At 40.5% G+C, this 17,711-nt stretch overlaps 1 protein-coding gene across 8 annotated transcripts in view; it reads right to left on the reverse strand.

Moving 5' to 3' along the window:
• The window catches only part of PHACTR2 (phosphatase and actin regulator 2), a 188,550-nt gene that overhangs the window by 41,248 nt on the left and 129,591 nt on the right, over positions 1-17,711 (reverse strand). For 7 of the 8 annotated variants that reach the window (XM_067701888.1, XM_067701894.1, XM_067701893.1 and 4 more), the window contains 4 exons: positions 16,620-16,700; positions 11,720-11,878; positions 5,355-5,594; positions 1,159-1,693 (listed from right to left, as the gene is read on the reverse strand). In XM_067701888.1, coding sequence (XP_067557989.1) covers positions 1,159-1,693; positions 5,355-5,594; positions 11,720-11,878; positions 16,620-16,700 — 1,015 coding nt within the window. The remainder of the gene's footprint in view (positions 1-1,158; positions 1,694-5,354; positions 5,595-11,719; positions 11,879-16,619; positions 16,701-17,711) is intronic. The other variant, XM_067701891.1, reaches the window with a different exon arrangement.

The following is a 17,711-nucleotide window of genomic DNA, read 5'->3' on the forward strand; positions in this document are numbered from 1 at the left end:
GAATATTGAAAGGCTTCACAGAGGAGATAACACTTGAGCTGGGTAGGGAATTGAGGAAGTAAGAAAGGTAGCTGCTCTAAGGTTGGAGGAAAAGGAGTTGGAAAAGAGTTCTTTCCTGATGCTCTTTATTTTCGGAGGAGGCTAAATAACTTGTTGAAATGGAGGTGGGCAGGAATGGGTGAGCAATCTGGACATAAGTGGTAAAGATGTAAGTAACCACTATAAGGGAAGAGGAGGAAACTGTCTAGGAAAAAGAAAAAGGACTGCTAAGCAGTGATGAGGCAGACTCTAAATGTCCTTGAAAGTACAGATCTGAAGTGTATCAGTCAGTAAGGCCAATGTAATCGTCTCCAGCAGCCCGTGGCATTCCTGGGGCAGGGCTATGAAAAATCAAGACACACGCACCCCAGTGTTCATTGCAGCACTATTTACAATAGCCAAGGCATGGAATTAGCCTAAATGTCCACTGACAGATGAAAGGATAAAGAAGATGTGGTACATATATACAATGGAATATTACTCAGCCATAAAGAAGCATGAAATAATGCTATTTGCAGCAACATGGATGGATCTAGAGACTATCATACTAAGTGAAGTAAGTCAGAGAAAGACAAATATCATATGATATCATTTATATGTGAAGTCTAAAAAAATGATACAAATGAACTTATTTACAAAACAGAAATTGACTCACAGACATAGAAAACAAACTTATGGTTACCAAAGGAGAAAGAGGGGGGAGGGAGGAATAAATTAGGAGTTTGGGATTAAAAGATACACACTACCATATATAAAATAAACAACAAAGACCTACTATATAGCACAGGGAACTATATTCAGTATCTCGTAATAACTTATAATGGAAATGAATCTGAAAAAGAATATGTATACACACACACATATACATGAATCACTTCACTGTACACCTGAAACTAACACATTAGAAATCAACTATACTTCAATTAAAAAAACGAAATCAACGGTTGGATTACAGGTGTGCTTACCTAACATTACCTAACAGGTGTGCTTACCTAACTAGATTACATTATAGAAGAAACCAAAGTAGGCTCCTTCATTGCCAGCAGAGTGATTTAGTGATCTTTAGTACCCAGCTTCATAGGAATACAGATAGAATATGGGGTTTTTGTGCCGACTCACCATTTTGCATTTTCTCTGCTAACACTTAAGCCAGTGCCTGAGTGGACAGTGGTGCTGTTTGTCGCCTCTTCGGTCCAGAGAAGCTGACTTGGGTCTAAGGCAGGGACGGGCAGGTCGGCTCCGTTGCTGACCAGGACGACAGGAGTGTCTGAGGCAGCAATGCTCTGCTCCTCCAGGGGGGGAGAAGGGGTGGGGGGAAGAGGTGCTGGAGCCACAGCGGGCAGAGGGACTGCGAACTTGGGTCTGCCTGTGGTCTGCTCCTCGGTGCCGGGGGCAGTCTGCTCGGGTTTGAGACTCGCCATGCTGGTCTCCGAAGGCTCTCCTTTAAGGTCAGATATGCCAGAAGTGGTTGCATCTGAGGACGGTTGAGACGTTGGCTGCTTGCCAGTTTTTTTCTTGCCCTTTGTGATTCCTACCATCCCTGTTTTGCTAGAAACTGTCTCCTTTGAAGCTTTAGGACGAGATGAAGTGGAGGAAGTAGACGGTGAAGCTGTTGCTTTGGAGCCAGTTGTTTTTCTTGAATGAGAGGAACCAGCTAAAGTAGAGAGATTTTGCATTAAGAGTCAAAGAAGAGAACATTTTTTAAATAAACTAACCGAGTTGCAATCGTCAATGACCATGTTCCCTTTAAAGTTTACAAATCTGTCTGAATAAATGCATAAAGGGAAATAGGCTAATGATAATAATGGTCTTGTTTTCTGCCCCCTCCTTGCCTCCAACGGAGGAGCAAGTGATGCTTGAGGCCAAACCCTGAGGGACAAGAGTCCTCTGTCTACTCCCTCCTCCAGTCTTTAGCTGAGCCCAGCCAAAGGGAAATCCTCACCTTCTTGCCCTATGGGTCACCTGAAAAAGTCCCTGTATGCTCCAAAGAAGGGACATTATAGCATGTAGAGGGCACACAACAGCAGCTGTCTGGGTATAGTACAAGGTTACTCTCATCACAAACTGTACATGTTCTATGATGCCTTTCTGGGAATGGAGTGGCCCACATTCAGAAGATCCTGGAGTATATACCACCAGCTCCTGTCTGGCCAAAAGCAAATTTACTCATCTTAACTGCTAAAAGAGCGAACTCCAAACCAGGTCTCCCCAATGGCTGTACAGAGGCTTGCCACCCTGCCCCATCTCCCCAACGGCAGCGATAACGGGGCAGAGGGAAAACCCATGGCCACATATGAAGGACAAGTCTCCTTCAAAACATCAAGAGGCAGAAAAATGTCTTATTTTTTTTTTTTTTTACAAAAAATGTGTAAATGGGTAGTGTCTGAATAATCTGAAGGGAAAGAGTATCATTTTCAGAGCTTCTAAGACTGCTTATGCTCCTAGAGGGCCTTCATCAGAGGATGGCCATGGCTATGGCAAAACAGAAAAGTTAACTCTCCTTTTCTTTTTATCGTCACAGGAAATACATTTAAACTCCTATGACCTTTAGGATGGATACATTGCTCCTAATTGCTTTTTCTGTTACAATGTTGTATAGTCCCTCTTTTTCCTGAGGGGTCAAACTATCTTCCACAGAAGAACTAGAAAAATCTTGTTAGTATTGTGGAGCCAATCCACACTGCATACAGATGTTATTTATTGTAACTTACCTCTGGTTATAACTTTATTGAAGTCAGTTGGGAGGGTCAGGAGAGGAAGAACAGATAAAGGAATAGACCATGAGGTGTATGACTTCACTAGCTCTGATCTACTGGAAAAAGGCAGTCTCACTTTGTGACACAGATGCAGGCTTAAAACAAGTCTCCATGGCCTGGGGGCTTTATTATTTTAGATATCCGTAATTATGAGAATTCCCCTCCCCCATATCAAGGCCTGTCAATGTTTCTTTGAAATAAACAATCCTCATTTGCTTATAGGACAAATGTATTAAGCATACTCCTACAATCTAAGTCCATTCCAAATGTACCTTTCACAACCAAGATGCTAGGGACTTGCTGTCTAAACACGTTCAGTTATTTCTTGGGGAAATTGAACAGAATCGTTTCCACACATCAATTCTAATAATTTTTTCTTGTAGAAAAGTCCTTTTGTTTTTCTAACAGCAAAGTTAACTTCAGCCTTGCTTAAGGAAAAAATTTTTTATGCCTAGAGTGCAAATTCAAGCCATGTTACTATATTTCTCTTTTAAGTGTCGTCTAAAATGAGGATTTTGCTGAAATGTTGCTTAAGTTACCTTGAATTATAGCCATGACTAAAAAAGAAATGCCACCTCTCCTCAGTTAAATACTTGTGTTGTTAACACAGGGTGTAACGAGAAAGAAAAAAAATATGAGATGTTACTTCACCAGCAAATGTGCCAACCTGATATCTGGTGATCTGGAGGTCTACACTAACTTAGTAACAGAGGAAGAATCTGAACCAATAAATTTTTTTAAGAGATTAAATGTCTGACTGAAAATCAGGAGTGTCATTTGAAGTATCTTTTCCAGAAGGTCAACTTTATTCAAATAAAACAAAGTTACCACGTAGAAGGTTCTAAACGGTTACAAATGGAATGTGAGTAGGATTCTGAAGGAGTATTATCAATATTTGATAAAAAAAAAAAAGATCCTTGCACGCTGGGCTTGTTGGTAGACTTCAAGGCAACTCCTGTTTCTCTGTGATAACCTGAGAACAGCAACCTTTTTCACACTGAGCGCCAGTTGGGCCTCTTTTAATACAATGGATAACATGACTGTACTTTCCTCTTAGGAACATCATAAGTCTATAAAAAATCTTCAAGTAAAATATCTGGAAATAACTGCAAATCTCTCATGAAAGCTGTCACCTGCCCTGGTGTTAATCGCCAGCCTTCTTCCGAGAGAAGTAAGAGAGAGGGCAAACCGAGTCAACCGTGAGCTGCTGCCACGTGGGGCGTGGGGCAGTGGGGCCTCACTCCCAAGGACAGGGTGAGGGTTTGGGGCTTTACTTCAGGAAGTAAATCAGCACCTGCCTCACTTCAAGCACTGCTCCTGAGGTGTGCTAGGAAGTCTGGGAAACACACACAGACACCAACGAGAACAGACACTGATGTGTGATGGAAGATGGTCCCTGAGAAAATGGCCTGTAGGCACTGTTGGCAAAGCATTCTGAGATTTTCATTTTAGAGCTTATTAGAAAATGAGACCCAGACACACAAGGTCAAAGGTGGCAGACAGGAACACCAGGACACAGACGTCTATCTGCATTCTGAGTTCTGTCATACTGTCACCTAAGCCACTCTCTGAATCTGAGCATTATGGGTTTAAATTACAAGGGGGAAAGATTAATACCAAGGCATATCCTGGTGGCTGGTTTTGAGAAAGCTGCTGATTTTAAGGAAAGTAAGGTTTGCTGTAACACAGGAGAATTTTTATGCATGCGTTAATGGGACCAAGATGCTCAGCGTGTGTATTTGGAATATATCCTTTCAAAGGCTGGATGGCAGGAGAGGCTTCTTTATTCCACTTCACTAGAATGGGGGCTCCGCTCTGCATGAAGCATATCTGATGTGAAAGGAAAGCTGGACACACATGACATGAAGTGATGTAATCACCCAAACATCCCCCGGTGATTTGCAGTCACAGCTTGTAATCGCGCCACTAGATGCTTTCCCTTGTAACACACTGAAGTCTATGAGGTTGGGAAGGGGGCACTGAGCATGTAACTTCCAACTCAGCTGCGCAGTTGTGACTCCAGTAGAGAGTGGTGGCGTGAAGCACTGAGTGATATGAACCCTTTGTCATCTGTCAGTAGAGAGATGCCTATAAGGTTTAAGACATTAAGATCCAGCAAATATGTCAAAGAGGTAAGCATCATGTTTTCATGTGCAAACTTAAGATATTTTGAAAGAAAACCCAAGCCAAAGAGCCACCCATAAACTCAAATAGGCAGGCCAGTTGGTGTCTAAATAACGTCAGATCACATCATCGCTATTCACCAGGCAGACTACTCCCTGTTTCCTTCTACTGGGTTTTGTGCAGATAGTGGATACTCAGGATGAAAGACGTCTATTCACCCTAAACCTAATGAGGTGAATGGATCAAGTGGTTGACTTTTCTTTGGTAGAGACAGCAACAAAGGAATCTCCCGGGCATTCTCTGTGTCAAAGCTGAGTCCACTGGTGTTACATCCTAAGAGAGCAGACACCAAAAAGGCCATCATTCCTAGAAGAAGAAATTACCCCACCCCAGCGCCAAGCACCCTAGACTCAACCCCACAGCGGGCATACTCACCAGCCTCTCGGGTTGCATTTCGGCTTGCTGGCTTGGGTGGAGGGACGGGGGCCTGCTTACCAGGAGCCTTGGTAATTGTTTTAATAGGATGTACTTCGTCACCCTTGGGGCCGGCCCCAGCAGCGGCCCCTTTTGGAGGCACAGGTGTTTTTTTGGGCTTAGGTTTGGGTGTAGGTTTAGGAAGAGCTGGAAGAGGTAGAGCAGGAGCTGCCGGTGTTTCAGAGTGGTTTTCAGGGTTCTCTACAAATGAGAAAGTGAACAGAAGCAGACTGATACAGACACACGCCATACACACCATGCAAATAGAAGGAACGAGACATAGGGCAGCAGTGAGACAAACATGCAGCTGCTTGGCCCCTGGGAACAGTGGGCTTCTGCACCAGAGAGAGTGAAGGTTGGGGTAAAGAAGATCAAAGGCTAAAAGCCAAACTAGGGTGTGCTCTCCAGGTCCAAAAATCACTCCTGTGATAAAATAAGACTGCACGAGCGACTGTGATGAAGTTAAGTTCAGGGTGAGCGTAAATGTCCACCACCAGGGGCTGACACCAACCTCGAGTCAGTGGTTGCTGGACGATGATGTGGGCACGAGTGCTAAGTTTCTAACCAAACTGAAGAACTCCAAGAGTGGCAGATCAGCGCATTACACACACGGCCACAGGGTGAAGCTGACGGCACAGCAATGGTTGGACTCACAGTTACCCTCCACTGAGGGACTTTCTCAGGAGAACTCAAGCCCCATCAACCTGAAAGGGATCTGTGCTCTGTCTCTGTCTCATTGTGGTCAAAAATCAATTATTTTCTAAGCTAAGGGAGACTCTCTAGAATCTGGTACAGGAAGCACAATGCACTGAATAAACTATTTTCTATTATCAAAATTTTCTCAAGTTCTCCCAGTGCACTAGGGCAGCTTCCTGTTTTACAATAACTTCCTCTGACCTTTTCAAACCGTGTCACAACTGTAGGTACTGGAGGGTGCAGAAACCAAAAAAAAAATCAAATTTGTTTTATAGTATAAACACAAGTAATGAGTTTAAAAAGATAAACGTTAAAATTCATGTAAAAAATCATACCTAAGAAAAGAAGCCTCACACAAGATTTTGCATAACTAGAGTAGTATTAGTTTCTCATTTTAAAAAGTGGGGATGCTGAACGTTCATCCACATATTCACATCCTTATCTTTTCTAATTGTGACTAGTTAAAATTAAAATACACTTTGGGGGGGCTTCCCTGGTGGCACAGTGGTTGAGAGTCCACCTGCCGATGCAGGGGACGCGGGTTCGTGCCCCGGTCCGGGAAGGTCCCACATGCCACGGAGCGGCTGGGCCCATGAGCTATGGCCGCTGAGCCTGCGCGTCCGGAGCCTGTGCTCCACAACGGGAGAGGCCACAACAGTGAGAGGCCTGCGTACCGGAAAAAAAAAAACAAAAAAAAAACACTTTGGGTCCAAAGAGCTAAGCAGCATTTCAAAATGGAGCACAACGAAAAGTGTAAGACAGCGTTAAGACAAGACTCAGCCTTTACTGTATGTTCTTCTATTATCAAATGACCAAGAAAGGACTTTAATATTGGAATGCATCACATTTTATTATTTCTTTTGTTTCATTTCTCATCCCAGTGAGTGTGAAGTGAGGACTCCTCCCCTTTTTTTTTACATCTCCATCATTCTACATGTATAACTATCATAAAAATGATTGAAATTTCAGTATGTAATGAATAAAACTTTTCTTTTACCTTCCCTCAGTCATGCAACCCACCCGTCACTGCAGCCCAGACGGACTCCTGCACTTAACTGTACTCGTTATCTGAGCTACTTAGTCACCATTTATCAGAGGCTACTTTGTATGTCTGCCTTTCTGTTTATATACCTTGTCTCTTCAACTAAGCTGCTTAGCACCCATAATGCAGGAGCGGCGCTCCTAACCCACCAGGCCTGAACCACAAGGCCACTGTACTGCAAGAGTCAGAGCTAAGAACAATACAAGTTGACAGTCACTGAAAACATTTTATTTTAATGTAAAACATCCAAATGTACGTTGATTTGCTAGTCTTTTGACTTAGCTTAGAGGCCTGTTCTTTAAGTCCATCTTTGTACCTTTAGCCCCTGGCATAATGGACATCCACCAATAACACCATCCATGGTGAAAGCCCGTCACAGCGATCTGCACCACTTGGGATCCTAATTCTCTCTCCTGCTACAAAGCCTCACATCTCTTATCCTCTGCCTTCATGGCATATTACTGAGGGATCGTTTTTCTGTCTGCCTAAGGTTTTTAAATTCTAAAGTTATACCCCAAAGAATCCAGCTTCTGAGTTTGGGAGGGAGATGGTTCACTCTATGACAGCTGGAAATTTCAATTCCTACTGGGTTGAGAATGTACATACTACATGCAAACTTCCGGCTACTCCTGGAGAAGCGTGGTCCACTCCTCCCTCCTCTGTAAATTCTATCAAATTATCTGTGTGTGTTTGCCATATGGCCAATGTTTATGTTTACTCTGCAGTGATTCCTAACGGGTATATGTGCGTGTGTATGTGTGCGTGAGCACACGCACGCAAACAGTATACTTTTCTGACTAAATTATAAACTGCTTTTGTCTGAAATTTTATATTCCATCAAGCAAGATGCTCTAGACATTATGTCTATTCAGTGAATGTGACTGATCAGCTGACAGTTACTAACACACACACACACACACACACACACACACACACATCCGTGGGAAGTGAACTCTTGTATCTGGGAGACAATGAATAACGTCAAGAGGTATTTTTTACTATTAGCATATGATCTGAAGAAAAGACATAAACTGATGGTGTAGAGGAGTATTACCTTTTCAAGAGGAGGTTAAGAAAGGGCTGCCTATGCACTCTGGCTTGGTGAGGATACTACATCTCTTAACAATGGTCTGGAGGTGAGCTATTGACTACACTTCCAAATTTGCCTCCTTCCACCACATGGAGAGTCGAGTCCAACAACACTTAGGGCAAATCTGAGAACTGCAGGCGGCCTTCACTTTGCCTAGAATGCACTTGCCCCCATTCCTCTCCTTTGTCTGACTGCATCCTTCTTATCTCCTCCAGGTCTCAGTTTAGACATATCTTCCTCTTAAGACCCAATTTTGGTCCCACTTGCAAGCTCCCTGGTTTGCTGTCCTCGGGCCTCCCAGAGCACTTTGCATCTTGTATTACAATTGCCTGTGTACGTGCTGGTCTCCACATAGGTCACGATCTGCTTGAAGGCAAAGGCCGTTTCTTATGCACAGTGTGCTCTTTCCCTGGCCCCCATGGCTGCCCTTCATGCTCACGTGGGGAACAAATGCAGGTAAGATACTTGTTACTTCATGGAAAGCCCTCTACAATGACTCAACAGAAATAATATCAGATACTTTGCAGATTTCTCATATTTAATACCAAGCTATATTTAACAGATTGCAGATCAGTTTTTCTGCTTCTATATAGATTTATTGATAAGGAATAATGGGAGACTAAGAGGCCCGAAGGCCTTCAGGAAAATGTTTCCAGTGTTAGGCAGAAGAGGCCCAAGACCACCGGCCTAACTCAGAATCAGGTGCCCTCAGGAGCCCCAGGAACACCACGTGTCCTAGGTAGAACCTGCCCCCAGAGTAGTGGGAGGCCACTTGACATTCGTTTTGTTTTCTTTGACGCTGATGTTTCAAATATTAAAGCACTGACGTGCTGTCTCAAAAAGAGATACAAGCATCTAGGATGGTATGTGATATGGCTTTGCAAATATAACTAGTTAATATATGAAATGAAGTTCTTGGGTAAGTTGACTTAATGCAAAAGGAAGGGGCACACTGCACCCCAAAATAAAGGGTAAACTGAGAACATGGGAGAGTAGATTTGCATGGTAGTAAGTTCAAATAAGAAGTGAGATCAAAAGAGGAGCAGAGGTAAGAGTAAATCTTAAGCTGTTTTTTCAGTATTAAATGCTGTCTTTCCAGAGCAATGAATGGTTTGTTTATAAGATATTTTCTATTTAACATGATACTCCATGATGTTGGTCAGGAGTGACATTCTTTTTACTGTCAGGAAGTGGTTTCCATACCAAATGCTTCCCCTCACTCAGGGTGGCTCCAGCAGGGCCACTGTCTACACAGCGAGAGGGAGGCTCCTCTGTCTTACTGGTGCTGGGGCACCACGTCCAGCCTTTCCATCTCCTTATGTACAGACCAGCCAAGCAAGATGTAATCTTGGACCTTATTTGACCAAAAAGAACTGAATGTACTAATCCAAAGTAAAAAATAAGAAAACAAAAACATCTCTCAAATATCCATGAACCTATGAAGCCTGCCATCTTTTTGGAACATCAGGCCTGTTGGTTTAATTAACATAAAACTGTCAGCAACTTTTTATTAGGCTGATAAGGGAAATACGGCCTTTGAAGTCTGTCCAGTCCACTGACTGACATTCCACACGGACCAGGCAAGCACTAGAGATGGCACTGTTACATAATGAAGGATGTGATTTTGAATGTGAAAAGGCTGTAGCAGGGACAAAGCACAGATGGATTTGAAATTTAACAACGTGGTGAGACAGGACAGTTGGACTAAAAAATAAAAAAGTAAAAAAAGAAATCACTGCATTTCAACTGAAAACTCTTAAACTCTATTCAGGTCTGTTTTCTCTTATGTTCCAGGAATATTATCATTAAAAATTTTAGTTAATTTCTCATAATCAGTTATGAGAAATCAACTAACATATGATCTTAAGCATAACCAGAGCCCTTCAATGGAAACACTAAGTAAAGCCCCATGAGTCCCATACTTAATATGGAATAAAGCAAAATAATAAATTTCCAACAGATTATTAATAGAGGCTTCTAAAATTTTTAAAGGCTAATTTATATTCAAATAATAAGAGGTTATGGACTTCCTGAGAAGATGATTTTAAGTTGTGTCTGTCAAATGTTCTTTCGTTCCCTTTGCCTTTGGAGGATTTGGGTCAAGAACAGAGGAAGAGAAGTTTCCTTCCAGCAGTTTCTAAGAGTTCTCAAAATGCCTAGAGAGCCCAAACTAGGTTTGACAAATTTATGCCATCCAGCTCAGAGGCAGGCATTATGGAAAAATAGATGTTTTCTGAGGATTCATTTCTATGCAGCAGGAAATCATCTAGAATCTCCCAACAAAGCATTACCTTACGGGGGTTTCAGTTCAGGTTTGCATAAGTAAGAGGCTTGGGGGTTCCTGCAACCGTGATAGGAATGGTATGGAGATGTAGTCAATCAGTGACCAGGAACTTGTGAATGTTCTGGGGGTCCTTGATAGACAAGTATTTTGCAGTTCTGCAATCTACCATAGTATTTCACTTTGGAAACCAAAGTCTCTAAAGAAGGCTTCAGGGAATGGCATAATTGCCTCTGGCCTATTTTGAAATTTCCAATTGCACAGACAAATCGTGGAGCAGAGGTTATGGCCAATCCAGCAACCAGAATCCCCGGCATTACTGGGAACTATTCCTGGGTCTCCCAGAAATGCCTGAACCTGGACCAGAACTTACAATGTTGGGTGTGCGGATGCCACCAGCCAAGCTCCCACTTCTAAACAGATAATGCTGGGCTGAGTGAGCCATCTTGTTATGCTATTCCTCCAAGCTGAGCTGCTATAATTTGAAAGTAACCAGCAGAGAAAGATGTTCAGACTGCTGGCTTTTTTTTTTTTTTTTTTTAAAGATACTGAGGGGCTTCCCTGGTGGCGCAGTGGTTAAGAATCCACCTGCCAATGCAGGGGACACGGGTTCGAGCCCTGGTCCAGGAAGATCCCACATGCCACAGAGCAACTAAGCCCGTGTGCCACAACTACTGAGCCTGCGCTCTAGAGCCCGCGAGCCACAACTACTGAGCCCGTGTGCCATAACTACTGAAGCCCGCGCGCCTAGAGCCCAAGCTCCGCAACAAGAGAAGCCACTGCAGTGAGAAGTCCACGTGCCACCACCAAGAGTAGCCCCCGCTCACCGCAACTAGAGAAAGCCCGCGTGCAGCAACAAAGACCCAATGCGGCCAAAAATACATAAATTAAATAAATAAATTAAAAAAAAAAAAGATACTGAGAGAAAGCTCCTGAGAAAAGGATAACATTCCCAGACATCTCCAATGATAGAAGAGGCCACCCCTTCCGATTCTTACTATTAATTAGCCCCCTTTAATAAAACATTAAATGATGCGTTTATAAAATGGATGTAGCTACCTGAGGAAACCATCCAATTTCTCTTTGCTAGTTATCGTTTCTCTCCTCTTTGTATTTGCAGAACTCCTCTCTACTGGTCTTAGGGTCACTATTTGAAGCCTAAGACCTGCTTCTCAACTTTGAGCTGTAAAAGAATGTGGGGTTTCTCTTGATTTTACCTTTCTTATCTTCTGCCTTTTCCTCCAGAGGTGGTGCTTTTTCAGCTACAGAGCCATTACCTTCTTCAGATTTTACTACATTTTCCTCTCGGGTAGATTCCTCTCCGATGGGTATCATGTGCCCGTTTGAATTTTCAAAGTTAACTGTTACATCTCCATCTAAAAACGGGGAGAGAAACACCTAGATGTCTAACGTGATGGCTTTTTTAAAACCAAATTTTCCAGTTACTAGGACTGTAGGGTTCAGGTTTATGTTTCAGACCTGGGAACCAAATACATCCTGGACTATTTTCACCATGTTTTACTGAATAATTCATTCAAATGAAAGAGCTAGAAAATTCTTAGTCTTGGAGGAAAGAAGCTATGGAGGGAGTATCCAGGAGCCATCTCAAGACAGTTAGGAACGATTAACCTAATTATAAAATATCCCTAGGCAGGAGAGTCCCTCTCTTCTTGGGCTTAGTTTTGGTTGAAGTCAATACTTAGGAGTCTCTCTGTCATTCAGAAACTGACCTGTGAAAAAAGGAATCTGAAAAATGGAATAAACATTTTTAACAAGCACCAAAAACACAAGGTGAATGCAAATACACAAATAACATGAAATGCAACTACACATACAAACGATTAGTGGGAGAATATGAACATTTCCAAGCACCACTGTCTCCAGAATATTACATCCATGACATGGTAACTTTACACAGTAATATAACTGCTACTCTATTCAGGGAAAGATGGCAGTAAGGCTAACTGTATTTTCATTTTCCTATTTACGGAAATATTAAAATGTACTCAGGGAATTGTCATATATAGCTGACCAGAAAGTCTTTAAGCTGGGCTAATAATAATTTGAAAACATTAGGAAAAAAATGTAAATAAAGCAATTACAGGGGAATTTTAAAAAATCGCAACTGAAATTAAAATTTATGTTATCTAAATCACAAATAACTAATTTTAACACCCCTGAATGTTTATAAATTCCTAAGAGTTTCTAAAGTGAGGGAGATTTTGCCAAAACTCTTAATTCAGTGATCCTTGAAAATTTAACCGTAGTTCATATCAGGAAAATTTTAACAAGCTGTGCTGCCACTGTAAAAGTGAAATAAAGGATCGGAAGTTTTTACTTAGCAAGCTTGAAGAAATGCATGAGTAGAGCTGATTTTACGCAATTTTTGATTAATCTTATTTTGGCAATCATTCTAAAACAGAGACCATCTCCCAAGTTTTCATTAAATATGATTGAATTGCTTTGGCTTAACAATAAAATCCATTGGCCTTACTGACAAAAACAAGCATGGCATTTTAATAAGTAAAATACATGTCGCAGAATTATGTCATACTTAAAATGAACAACTGTTCCTTAGTCACGTAACTTCCTATAATCCGATTCCTGTATAAAACTAAAATAGACAATAATTGAAGGCAATGCCATTGCAAGTAGATCTCAACTATTTCAATAAAATTAAGGTAATGATTTTTAAAAGACTATACAACAAACCAACAAGAAAGCAAAAGATTCTTAGTTCTTATTACTGGATTCCAAGAAATTTGCTAGTAAAAAAAAGAGGAAGGGGAGACACAATATAATATCCAGGTACTGGATTCAGAGAAACAAAAAATAATATAAGAACAGAAAATTCCAGACAAAATAGAAAACCACTTCTTTATATAAAAATCCTCAATTTTTAGGTAACCCAAATATAAATTTACCTTTGTTTTCTATGACTTTAGTTGGTAATGAAAACATGTTGAAATCATGTTAATGACAATGTAATTGTTTTAACCATTATTACATTAAAATTTCTTTAGTAGACTAAATAACTAATTTTTAAAATTCAGAACAAAAAACCTAGAGAGAAAATTAAATAATTGTGAGCACAAGAAGAAATTGGATTATCACAAGATAGAAAGAAATAATCAACAACGTAGAAAGATACTTACTCTGAGATATAAAGCCAAAGTATAGGAAATAATAGAAAAAGGAGTCATGTTTGTAATAAATATGGAATTCAAGAATAAAACAGAGGAGAACTGAAGTTATTATTAATTAATTGGTGTGTGTATTGAAAAGGTTTTCTAGTTTTATATATTATTTTATCAATAGAATTAAAATAAGTCAAGTCCTTGATATAGTTTAGGTATGTAAGTAAAATACAAGCTCAGCAAAGGAAGGCAAGACAAGGTGCTGAGCCAGGCTGCAGGTTACAGTAAGATGTGCCCACTCCAAGTCTTACAGGAGCATTTGTGTGCAAAGGAAGGAGAAAACTCAGACAAGAGTCGTCAGCTTAAAGTAAACCAAGAGATAAAGCACACAGAAATAAATGGTTAAATAAGAAGCATGAGAGTATTTGAGGGATTTCCCTCTTTCTGGTAAACTGGTACATTGGGGATACAGTTAACAGAGGAACAGAGACAAGAAGAAAATCATGTAAGAACAGAAGTTGGGTGACTCATTAGAAGGTTAAAGAGGACACCATGGGAGAAAAAGAAAGGAGGCTGTTATGCAGGCAAAAGCATCTACATGCCTTCATGTTAAAGCTAGGGGAAAGATGGAAGGTAAGAACCAGAAGATGTGACTAAACCTGGACCAGACCATGGACTTCTCAGGAGAGAAGGCCAATCACTGAATTTTTAGATTGAAGTTAGATTTTGGCATAAAAAAGGTCATCTAAAAGGAATAATAATAGCTGGGAGTGAAGGTATGGGGTGGAATGGGATGAGGTCGAATCCGGGGTAGCTGGCAGGATTTTAAAAGTCTATTTGGCTCACTGAATAAAGGGCATGATTGACAAGCACTGTCAAGAGCTACGACAAGGTCAAGAACATGAAGGCAAAGAATGAACCTTCACTGGCAGAAGAGACGAGGTTTTCACCAAGCACAGCAGCTTCCAGTCTCTGGCTAGAGCTGAAAACAGACCGAAATTCTCAAGATAATTGTTTTTGGAAAAATGACAGAAAACTATTTTCCCCAGCCCTTGGCTGAAAGTGGGGAAGGGCTCTATTTACAATAAGCCTCACTGGGAACGTCTAAGTATTTGGTAATTTCTGTAGTTCTATATAGGGACCATGCAAAAAGTAGAAAGTAAGGTTCGGTAATTGATGACTTCCCAAACATTAAACCTACTACGCTATGTTTATGTTAAAGACTGTTTTGTTATTTTATGTTTTAAAACTTTTCACGTTCGGTCTGCAAACATTAAATAAAATAATCCAATAGAGTCAGATTTCTGGAAAGTAAGTATATGAAATTGTAATCCATCTTGCAAATAGTTTAACAGATTAGCCAAAATAAAACCAAGCAATATTAACCATTTCTTTCAGCTGACCACTGCCACTTGTCTTTAGAAAAAGTAAACGCTTTTCTAGCTATAATTTTTAATTGGGTAAAAAAAGAGGCCTTTAGTCTCTAACTTTAATACTCATTAACAGTTTCAATCAGAAATTTTTCCTTTCTTTGAAAAGGTTTCCAAATAAAGGACACCAAAACAGTGCACTGGCCCACGCTATAAAGGTGACGGCCCAGCACTGAGCTTTCAGTGGACATGTAATTTCTCTGCCGTCTCCAGGGAGATTAGGGAGGAAGCAAACTTTGATACCAGTAGCAAGCCCACCTTCAAGTACAAAAAATGTTAAGGATGTACATTTTTTATTTCTAAAAGTCCCAGGAAGGAAATGACTAGCTTCAAGGTAATAGAAAACTAGGGACTACTTTAAGTTCCTTCATAAAATGGAGTGAGAAAAGTACAATACATAAAATACCTAAAATTTTGAGGGCTCAAGAAAAATGGCAGTATTCGCTCCAGACGTCCCTACTTTCTCTGCAGGAGTAAAATAGTAAAGCATCTCCTAGCTCCTTCTAGAATATTCAGATGCTGGGAAAAGCGTGGCATTTGGACTTACAAATAGTGAATGCCTAAAGAGGTTAAGCTCTTTGCAAGGAATATATATCAGGAAATGAGAAGAACTATTATTTCAATTCCAAATCAACAGCATTTTATTTGTGCCTATAAAAGCACAATAATAATATTTTACGCCAGTAAATGTTTAGAGGGGTGGGGTGAGGAAAGGCATGAGGTAAGTCAGCAATGTTGCAACAAAAATTTCCTTTAGTTTTATAGTAGTGGGAGCAATGAAAATCATTCAGTACTATTTATTTGGAGAAATAACCATCTTGGTATTTCTTTTGAGGGTCTATCTCAGTTTCTATCTAATCCTTGTCTTTTTGAGAAAGATTCCCCCTTGGGAGGATAGAGGAAAACAGGAAGAAGATTAGAGGTAGGGGAAAAAACACTTGGAAATAATTGTTAGTGATATGGTCAGACAGAGCTAGAGTCAAAGAAATGAAAAGAGAACAATGCTGGGAAAATTACTTGAGAGAACACATAAAGCAGATTAATTTAATTTGCCCATTAATCCTTACTGACCGTACATTTGAGCGTATTACAGAGCATAAAGGACGAGAGGTCTGTTTACCATCTCTTTTCTCTCTCTTCTCTTTTCCTGGTAGACTTAAGAAACCAAAAGGCATGAGCCAAGCTAAAACTTTGCATTTACTTAAACAATTGAGTTTACTTGTATAGACAGATTGAAGCTCAAGAATAGAGAATGAATCATGTAAGCATTTGTATCTTATCTGTATCTCCTGCCACAGAGTAGCTTTGTAAAGCTTTAGGTTTAGGGTGACATATGGTGAAGGACTCACCAAAAAGGTCATTGAATTTCTTCTCTAGAAAACCTTAGATTCTCTGCAGCCCACAAAGGCATTCTGAATTAAAGCAAGATTCTCAGAGTGTGGTACTTTATTTCCCAAAGACCATGATCATCTTAAATTTCAAAAGAAAATGAAAGAAAGACCAAAGAAGGAAGGATCAAATTATTTTAAATGTATGATTAATTTCCTCACCTTGATCAGGCAATTCCTTAAGAACTCCCCTTCTTATCAGCTCCTCTCTACTTTGTCTTGTAGAAATCTTCCTTTCTAATACTTTTAAAAAGAATAAGCACAAGTAAGAATCAAGTCATTGCTTAAAATAATTATGAAAAACATTTCAAGTAGAATTGAGCATATTCATTCTGTTGACTTGAGGCTCAAACCCCAGTTTTTCTGGTTGCCTAGCAAACCACGTGATTGGAATCCACATAATTAGGACAGGGCAAATAACCCTAACCCAAGACCTGAAGCTCAGCCACTGAGCCTCGTCTCCCAAATAACAGAATGTGGCCACAAATCCAGACACATTATCTCATATCAACTATGGAGCACCAAGGCTACTTCTCACTCGGAAATACCCCTTTCTTTAGTAATGATGCATTCTAAAACACAGGCATCTGTGAATGATGAATGTGCAATGTATGAATGAGCTTATATGGAAAATAAACTTTCAGTAGACACTCAGGTAACTCATCTGAACCCCAGACAGAAGGGACTACTTTTCTAGTGTTTTCTTTCTCACATCATCTATTACAAAAGTCCAACATTTCTGTAATTCTTTTCCCTACCATACTCACAAGTTCTAGAGTGTTCTGGTGTATACCCTGACAAATCCCAAGTCTTGGGAGGATGGAGTTAATTCATGTTTTCATAGTATGTAAAGGAATGGGAATCTCAACACTGACTCTTCTTCTAGAAGAAATTAAATTCCTGGTACAACTTCAGAGTTTAGGAGTTTAGGAGCTCAGGGTGGGACTTCAGTAGTATTCACCTTATATGTCTATAATATTAGTTCCTAAACCCTACATGTCTATATGACCACTAGTTCCATTCCCCCCTTTCAAGGGTCATACCATCTTCTAATCCTTTGAGCCAACATTCCTCAAAGTGCATTTGCCAATCTCTATTCTCTCTGGATGTCCTGTTCAAGAAAGCACCTTGACACCTAAAACAGGGCCAGAGAAGAGATCTACCTAGGGCTCTTTGGGGAAAAGGAAAGGTACATTGGTGGAGAGTGGGTATGCACGGTGGGACTAGATTCTGACCCCCCCCCCACTAAAATTC

The sequence above is a fragment of the Pseudorca crassidens genome, chromosome 13 (genome assembly GCF_039906515.1).
Source record: "Pseudorca crassidens isolate mPseCra1 chromosome 13, mPseCra1.hap1, whole genome shotgun sequence".
NCBI classification, from domain to species: Eukaryota; Metazoa; Chordata; class Mammalia; order Artiodactyla; family Delphinidae; genus Pseudorca; species Pseudorca crassidens.